The sequence below is a fragment of the Malaclemys terrapin genome, chromosome 1 (genome assembly GCF_027887155.1).
Source record: "Malaclemys terrapin pileata isolate rMalTer1 chromosome 1, rMalTer1.hap1, whole genome shotgun sequence".
In the NCBI taxonomy this organism is placed as follows: domain Eukaryota; kingdom Metazoa; phylum Chordata; order Testudines; family Emydidae; genus Malaclemys; species Malaclemys terrapin.
In genome coordinates, this window is record NC_071505.1 from 213150828 (window position 1) to 213160605 (window position 9778).

Below are 9778 nucleotides of genomic sequence, written 5' to 3' on the forward strand. Positions count from 1 at the left end.
CCTGGCTACCGGTACATACAATCAGATGTATGTCTGAAAATGAAGAACTCTCTCACAAAAACAGTAGTCTTGCTTGCTTCCTTGGAAATCAGTAACAAAAACATTCATGGATTCAATGGGAGCAGAACTGCACTCAATAAAATGTCCATCACTGAGACATACAGACTAACATCCACAATGCCAACGGGATGTCACTGAGATTTGGTAATGATCGGTGGATCTTGGAAGCAGACACAAAGTTTGGAGCACTCAGCATTTCGGAATTTACACAGTGAACATGTACAATTGATTATTAGTGAACTAATATTAGAAAGCATACTGCCAAAATTCCTATAAAATAGACATTTCTAAACTCTAATATAAAAAACTGATATGGTTCACATTACTTCTACATTCTGCAAGATTGCCACCATCAAATAGTAAGCCTGTCAAGAATGCTCCATCCCCATTTGTAAATTGTTTGGCTTAAGTGACATGCTGTACTGTGTAAAAAAATCCAAAATAACTATGAAAGATCAGAACCTAGCATGGCTATGAACATAGCATATAACCGTTGTGGAAATCACTTGAGAAAACATATTGTGAGGCTATGTTTAAACCAACAGATGTTTTAGAAACAGAACAATATGTTCAAACAAAATAAAGGTGCAACAGGCAATATTAAAAGGCCACTGCAATTAACACATTTACTTTCACGTTGAACAAAATTGCCTCATCCATTAAGACTATCTACCTAGAAGATTAACAGCTTACCTAATGTATGTGCTTTATGTTATGTTTAAAATATGTTTTTTATTAATTATTTGCAAAGTGGCTGATTGCCATAGCAAAGACAATGTTATCCAACCGAGGGACTTTTAAGCATTGTCGCATATATTAATTTCAACTCAAGTTTTGGTTTCGGCTCATAAACCATGGCACTTAAAGCATCTCAGCCTCTGACTAATATATCTGAATAGATCACCATAACTGATTTAAGTGACAGCTATCAATGTTATTAAAAATCATAATGTCATAAGGATGAGCAAAAATATTGAAGAGATGCTCACAGAAAGAAAAGACAAGGTAAAATATGTAACTTTCAGTGACGATCCTTCACTGCAGTTTTAAAAATGGAATCCTTTTAAAATGAAATTTGATACACTAAATTAAACTGAAGAAGATTAGCCTTTTCACTATACTGTAGGAAACAACTCATTGTTATTCTGAAATTTGCATTAATAAAAAATTCAGAATGGTATCAAAGTTCTAAGAAAGAAAAACATTCAATGGTTCCTCATAATAAAAAGTCTGAAGTACACCCCTATTTCATTGTTTTTCAGCAACAGCTTTCCTTGTTATGCTTTAAAGTCTACTGGCATCACTTCAAAAGTGAATGGAGTTTTGTATGCACCCTCTGATCTGGCAAAATTTCAATTTGTTATTCTGAAAGAAACTTTATATTTTAATGCTAACACCATGTAAAAGTCTGATCTGTTCCACACAGGATAATTAGCAATGACCATTTTTCACTGTTGTGCAATGCTTGGACTACCTACACAGTCTCACCAATGAATAGAAGATTGCAGATCATGTGTATGTTTCATACCTTTTACATAGGCAGCTTTATTTCCAGAAGAAAAAAAACAGGGAGATTACAATTATTTCTGTTGAACATGTTTTGCAAGTGGATTATGAATAATCTATTATAATACAAAAAGAAAGGCTGACAACAGTAGACTCTAATGTAAACATTTGTTCATATAAAAATGGCATTACATACAAAAGCTCAAAACTTTTTAAGCCAAAGAGCAAAAAAGCAAATTTTAACCTAATAAACCATTGGAGGACATTTGGAAGGAGGTAATATTGAAAGGCTTGTCTATGGACCAGATTGGTTTCTGTGTGTCTGTCTGTCTCCCTCCCCACCCCCTAACATAGAAGAGGCAAGGGTAAAAACTTTGTGACTTCCTCCCCAGGGAAAACCACGGCTGCAGGGGCAGGACGTGGAAATGGTGCCATACTGGTGGGTGAGTCAAAGGGGGAGTGGACACAGATATTACCAGCATTATAGCAGATAGTTTGATTAAATTATAATTTTACTGTGTTTTGATTTACTAATGTGTTGCAGGTCAGAGGAACTTTATTCAGGGAAAGCCAAGTCCAAAAATGAGTTTTGCAAGAAGTTGTGAAAGTGGCCATATCTGTGGTTCTCAGTGCTTATAAGAATGAATTCCATATTCTCTGTTCAGCTCCTGTGAAAGTTCTCTCTCTTTCACTCATGAGCCCCACCCCATTATTGCATGACAGTTTCATTGTTCCAGTAGAAAGTAGTTGTCATTGCAGGTAATGGGCACAGAGGGATAAGTGATCTTTCTCAGGCACCTAGGCCAGTTCCACGGAGACATTTGAATATCAGGACAGAGACCTTTAACTGAGCTGACTCCACATTTAGTGGAAAGCTAGTGCAGAGGAAACTTCGGTAGTATGTTCACAGCGAATGCCGTTGCTAAGCAGACAGTAGCTGCATTTTTGCCATTTAGAGTATTTTCAGAATGTGGGGCTTCATTCCTAGCCGCAACCAGTTGCAATGACCAAGCCTGGAGGTCACAAATGTGTGTTTCAACATAGCCATATCTGCGTTCACTAGGATGGGGCATATTTTTTGCCACTATGGCTATATGGACATCCAAATACAAGGAAGATTCTAAAAGATCCCTAAAGCTAAAGAAATCCTAAAAATGCAGACCGTTCTTAAAAGAGTGTCTCTCTTTCTATCAGTCTTCTCTAAATTCAAATTTAGAGATTGCTTTTCCTCGGGGTGCCAAGTATCGAGAAAGCTGGGAGATATGAGGTAAAGAGCTGGTTCTCTGTACTGCTGGCACTTCACCCCATGCTGTCTAAACAACCTTCCCAAAGGCCTTTGGATAGATTTTGAATAATGAGATGAAGGATTAAACCTGGGGAACTCTGCAGGAGAGGGCTCTAGATTTGGCAGAAAAGTTGCCCATAACACCACTCTGGATTGGTCTGAAAGGAAAGACCAGAGCCATTTCAGGGAATTTCCATACAGGCCTGCAATTTCTTGTGCCAGGAGTGCTGGGTGATTCTTAAGCATAAAACATATCACTGAAATAAAGCAGCCACCCCAGGGGTGGAAGCCATCTGTCAATTAAAGCATTGCTGTCAGGAGGGAAGGGTGATGATACCAGAACAAACCCATGCTCTTATGAAAAGGGCTATGGAATTTCTCTTTATGCAGGATAGACAGGGACTCAGTATTGATGTCTCATCTGAAATATACACACAGGAACCTACATAGTACTCTACCTACCTTGAAAAAAGATATTATTCTGAGGAAATTAACAGTGTTTAATATTAAACACAGTAAAATTAAGAATCTTAATTACTTTCTGCTTTTATTTTGTTAGCACTTCCATGCTACTTGTCCCCCAACATGCACTGCTTTAAAAAAGATATTATGGATGGAAAAAATATAGCATTAAAAGCCATGAGAGAAACTCAACACATCAGATTTCAGTTTCTGTTTATTACAAGCAAAGCTACATGGTAATCTTAATCTACTGTGTTCTCTTTTGATATTAAGCTAGCTCATTTGGTAAAATATCACAGGGTACAGTTAACAAAAATATAAGCTTCATTAGATGGTTTAATTTAGCCTTTCAAAACTGATTAACTTTTTCCCCAGCATGGCATCCTTTTTGGGGGACAGAGGCTGGGAGCATAAGATTAAAATTAACTAGCACTTTTTGAAAACTAATGAGTCACCATATCAACCACAGTAAATCAAGCTATTGTCAGCAAACTACAGCTATTATAAATATTCTTACAAGGGATGTAGTTAATAAAAATATAAGACCCTGCAAAGTGCATCTTGGTATTTGGAGAGTAATCATAAATCTTGTCCTCAGCATTTCCCCAATGCCTCAAAAATCTGAAGTGTGGCTGACAGCTCCACTTCTCGAAGAAGTGCATACCATGACTCCCAATAAGAATCATCCATGGAATATGTCAATGTCTCACAATTCCTCAGTGAAATCCACATATGTCCTCATAGGAAAAGGCAGAGGAGTTGATTGACATCAACTTAGTTCAGTGATCCATGAAGGGCCTTTAAGAATAGTCATTAAACATGTGAAAAAGCAAAAAAAAAAAAAAAAAAAGGCAGTTTTAAGACATTAAAATATTCCTTTCTTCCAACCTCACCATACAAGATAACATACTGTATGTCGGAGACAGAAAAAAAGCCAATCCTGCTGCTGATCTGACAGCTCCATGTCAGTTCAGTTATTGTAGATGGGTTAATTTTAAAGTTTGCAAAATATCTATGCTGACACAAGCTGAATGCATTTTGTCCTCTTTTAATTGTGAGTTGTGACTAGCGTACATGGATTCTTCCACTTTTATAGATTCTCACTGGTCATTTGAATGTTGACCAACTAAGCACTAAGCCAATTCTCTAACCACTATGTCCATTTCTTTACTGGAATCCATAGATCATTTGAAAACTATTGGGCCACATTGTGTATATTGGAATTATTAGAAGTTTAAAATCTTACTTTAAGAGATTTTTATCCAATGAAATATCCATGGACTTCATTCCTATTCCTTGCACACCTAGATCTCCTCCTGAAGTCTAGATATATTACTTCTGAGCTTATAATGCTTTACTTACATTAGTTTATCTCCATTTTTAATATAGAGCTCAATCCTTTAGTCCTTACTCCAGCAAAATGCCCCTCTTTTGCCTGAAAAAATAATTCCAGGCTGGGCCATTTATTGCAAGTGTTCAATTTATACCAGTAAGATTATCATCACATAAATACCAAAAGCAATCATCTGAAGTGTTGCATTCCTCACACACACACCTTCCAGATAATAGTAATCAGTAGGAATTTTTTTTCTTTTTTAAAAAAGATTTTGTGCTTTGAACACTAAAAGCTGAGAGATCTACCCTTAGCAGACACATTCTATAATTGAACACCTATGGAAAGCAAGCTGTTATAACCGAGTTCAGTGTTTACAGTTTAACAAAATAACCCAATTTTTAAAAAACATTCAAAGAGCACTTGATTTCTAATAACAAAGATTCCGTGCAATGGATGCAAACGAGGACTGATCTCCATTATTATGAAGATCTTTAATGCATTTTCCTCAGCGTTCCACTGAAGTTCTAATGAAATAAGACAGATGTACTAATTACACATTTTATTTCTTTATCTTTTTATAGATACAAATTAGTATCTATTAACCATATGAATACGCTATTTACTTGAGACTTTTTTTTTGTAATACTGTTAGAAATAAATGTTTAAAAGCATTAGGAAAACAAAAAGTGATTGAAGTGGATATCAAATGCTACTATCAGATAATTTGTAAAAGACTGCAATACTTTAGAACAATAATGATGGGGGTGAAGTCATTGTGACCACCTCCACTTAACCTTTTCCATTACAGTATTTCCAATTGTTCGCATGTCATTATTCAGCAATTACAGTACACCACACCACTATTTATGTTTCTAATTTCTAAACCAAAGAGTTATAAAATTATGTAATTTATTTACATTTTTCTGTTCAGAGAGTTTTAGTCAAATGTTGAGGCTTCTTTTATAATGAGATGCAATGAACGTGAGCTTTCACCTTGGGTGCCAAGTACAAAAAGAAAGAAAGGGAAGGTTAGAAGTGCTGTATGTCTGTTCATTGAGGATTAGGTTACTTGCATAACTTGGCAATATCACCACCCCTTCAATCTCCACACTTCCATGCACTAGAAAACCCCACAATTGTTTCCTACATTCCTTTAGTATTAACGCTCAAGAGGCCATTCTATCCTTTTTTAAGGAAATTATTTCACTGCCACCTCCTTGAGTAATCTGAATTTTAATTTCATTCCTACAAAGATTAAGAACAATTTAACATTACTTTAAAACTTTTAAGTATGTCATCAGTATTACTTGCTCTGCTACTGCAGTTTCATTGCTAAGGCCTTGTCTACACTAAAGGGGAAAGTCAATCTAAGCTATGTAATTTGAGTTACGTAAATAGTTTAAGTCAAATCAATGTAGCTTAGATCTACTTACCACGGGGTTCACACTACGCGATGTCCTCCCCTTACTCTTCTCGACGGGAGAGCGATTGGTGGTCGATTTAGCAGGTCTTCACTAGACCCACTAAATTGACCGCTGCAGCATCAATCCTCCGGTAAATGTAGACAAGATCAACTAAAGCCAAACTAAATTCTGAGTTTAGATACATTTAAAATCAAGTTTTGCAACGTAAAATTCAAGCATAATTTGTGTTAACCATGTTTCTTTTATAAGCTTGCATATATTGTTTTTTTCAGACAGATGATACAGTGATCTCTAGACACAGGTTTCAGGCTACAAGTATTTAAATAGGGATATAATTTTGAATACTAGATCATTTTAGACTAATCATAAACAAGCTGATATTATTTTAATTACTGATTTTACATAGGTGCAGTATTTTCAGCAAAAATATATAATGGCTACATCTTGCCAACACATTTTTTCTAAAAAAAAAAAAAAATTATGTTATTACATTTCTAGGGCAGGACTGGAAAATATGTTATAGCTAAAAATAGGCTAAAACCCACTCTTCCCAAATCTACTAAGTCAAGAAGGGAGAGACTATAGCTTGTTTAAAAATCAATAGTGGAGAAAGTTTACAAAGAGTATTCTAAGCCATCAATTGAGAAAGCTCCCAAATATTCTGTAATATTTTACTTTTATTGGACTTTTTTAAATTAATACTTCTCATAAAATATTTTACAGTTACCAGGTACATATTATCAATATTGACAACTTTCAGCCTGTTTTAATAGCTTTGTAAAATTTGGTTACTCTGTAATTTCTTAGATGATGAATGACCATGTTATGCATGTTTTTTTGTTTGTTTTTAAGTTCTGTGGATGGAGAGGACTTCTGCAGCAGCAAGAAATGTGAGTGTTACTGAACATTATAACTCTATTTATGGCTATAAATGCCAGGGTGGAATAACTGAAAACATATGCTATGTGCCTCAAATTTTAAGGATGATGACGCTGTCACATTAGTAGGGCACAACATGTTATGAAGAACTCCCACAATGTAACAGTTGTTCAAAAGTCATATTCATCCAGTTGTGCTGTCTTAATTAAAGGATACATAATACTAGATGTGAGTTATTCAAATCACAGCTGCAGCCTAGATTAGAAATACTAAAAATTCTGGTTTTTAAATTAGAGTTTTAAAACTGTATCTGTATATAAAATAATATGAAAACATGTCAAAGCTCAAATTCCTATCTGGATAAGATTTGTTTTTAAGGGCTTGAGGTGTGGGGTAAATAAATACAGTTCAATAAAGAGTTCCAGGTCAATGTAAATAATACATCTTAGATCATGATCAGAAAGCTTTTTAAAACTTTTACTAGCATCTAGGGTTTAGACAGGCGTTGTTTTATGCAGTGAAATATATTTTATAACAAGATATTGATTTCCAATGCTTCATTCAAGGAGGGAGGCTTCTTTTGGTGCTCACAGGAAATGAAACCCCTGACTAAAAATGGACTGATTACATCTCTCTGGTATGGTAGATCTTGCTTAAAGTTTTAATCCTCTGAAGACAAAGTACAATGATTAAAGCATGCATTTAAATCAGTCATCTCTATTAACTAACATCAGACATTATGTTAAACTTTTATTATATGAGTCATTTCATACCCCCTCTATCAAGAATAGCCTGAGCTCAAATATGTAATGTGTTTTTTTTTTTAATTGGACCAGCTAAGCTATTTAAAAAAAAAAAAACAGATCAATTTTCATGCTCAAGTACTGGGAGTTAATTTTTAAAACAATCCACCCGGTTTCCTCCTGATCATAGGTACTGAATCTTAAAGCATGTGAATTACAGTGTATGAAATACATCTCGGTGGGAGGGGGGGAATGTTAAACCACTCTCCTTCCATTCCCATACAACAATAATTGAGCAGGCAAAGACTATGCGCGTTACAAAGATAGTGGATTGAGGCGTCAGGCAGTCTTACAACGTATATAGGAGGAAAGAAGGGTGCAAATGACATTCAGTCTCAATAAAAACGGGGAAAACGCCTTAAAAGACTGGAAGGATCTAGCATCCCCACTGATGTAAGTGGATGAAATTTTGCGGGGAGAGAGATAAGGGAACTGTTGCGCTCCCCGGCTGTACAGCCACCATATACCGGCCACCTATAAGCAAATACTCCACCGGCAGCCAGGGTTAGAGGCGGCCGATCGCTCTGGCGGTACAGGGAGAGGGAACCAATCGCCCTCACCCAGCAATGCCAAGCACGCCAAGCCGCTCGCCCCACAGCGGAAACCAGCACGCTAGCGACTGAGAACCAGCCACCCGGACCGGCGTGTGAGGACCAGGGGCAGCTCTGGCGATCCCGCGCTCAGACGGGCTGCGCTGGCCGACAGGAGTTGTGAAGGGTAACGCAGCAATGAACCACCGCTCCCCTCCACAGCGGTGGGGTGGGAAGGGCAGGTCCCGCGGGCCAGGCAAATCCCCTGGCCGCTCCAGGAGTGAAAGAAAGAGGCTGGGCGGGGAAGAAGGCGGCTGGCGGTGGCGGATCAAATACCTGCCTGATGACAGGGGACGACGATGATGAGACCGAGAGAACTTGATTCCTATGGACCAGGCTCTCTCCCAGCAGCGCCCCGTCGGACTCGGCCCCGCTGAGTGGCGGCCGAGTGTGGGGACCCCGGCCGAGCACACCGGGGCAGCAACAGGGTCAGAGGGACGGGACCGCTCGGTGCCTCTCCAGCCCCAGAGCTGGCATCTGGCCACGGAGAGCAGCAGCACCTGCCGGCGGAGGGGCAGCGGCACGGAAGGGCGCTAAGAAATGTCCATCCAGGTTCAGCTAAAGTCTCCCGTGTAACAGACTGAGCGGGACACGGATCCTGCCCTCTCGGGCTGCGGACCCGGGGGCAGGTTATTTCTCAGCCATCGCACCACACGGCACCAGTTCGCTGGGGGGGGGGGGGGGGAGAAAGCATAAAACAAACGTGCGTGACCCCCAGATTACAGCAGCTCGGACACACAAATGCAGGGAATGCTGCCGAGCCCACACCCAGGGGGGGACAGAGACCCCGGGGATACCACACAGCCTGGCCACGCTAGTTACCTTTCATCCAGTCCACCACTTGACTCGGAGACCATTTACTCACGGGTTCCATGATGAGAGCCATCGGGGACTTGGCCGCCTCTCTGGCGGGCGGAGAAGCGCGGACCCACTCCCCTTGTCCTCTCGGGCAGCCGAGGAGCTGGAGGCGGTGGCGGTGGGGGGCAGGTGAGAGAAGGGTCGAGGTTGCTTTTTGCTGTAGTAGGTTTTCCAACAGCCCCGTACTCGGCAAGCCTCTCGCAGCCCAGCCTCAGCGCCCGAGCCCGCCGGTGGAGGGGACGCCACCAAAGCCCCGCGCGCCTCTGCCGCTCGCTGGCTCTGCTTCTGCGTCTCTCTCGGGGTTTCAATTCATGTTGCTGGCTCGGCGGGGAGGGGGAGGCGGCGGCTGCTGCACGCTCAGTCGCCTCGGGCCTCCCGCCCCCGCTGCTCCCAAGCGATCCCCGGACTGCTCCGAAGGCAGAGGGCGTGAGCGGCTGGGCGGCTGAGCAGGCGGCCAAGGGGCTGGGGCTCAGCCACTGTCTCCCCCGCCTTCACGGCAGCTCCCCGAGCTCCACGCTTGTCTCTTTCTCCCGCACGGCCGGGAGCCTGGCGGAAATGACGAGCTGCAAATAGCT

The 9778-nt window shown here is 40.3% G+C and overlaps 1 protein-coding gene across 5 annotated transcripts in view; it reads right to left on the bottom strand.

The window, feature by feature from the left end:
* Positions 1–9316, bottom strand: part of CNKSR2 (connector enhancer of kinase suppressor of Ras 2) — a 355628-nt gene extending 346312 nt beyond the window's left edge. For all 5 annotated transcript variants that reach the window (XM_054006269.1, XM_054006250.1, XM_054006260.1 and 2 more), the window contains exon 1: positions 9168–9316. In XM_054006269.1, coding sequence (XP_053862244.1) covers positions 9168–9231 — 64 coding nt within the window. In that variant the 5' untranslated portion in view covers positions 9232–9316. The remainder of the gene's footprint in view (positions 1–9167) is intronic.
* Positions 9317–9778: the final 462 nt, after the last annotated feature.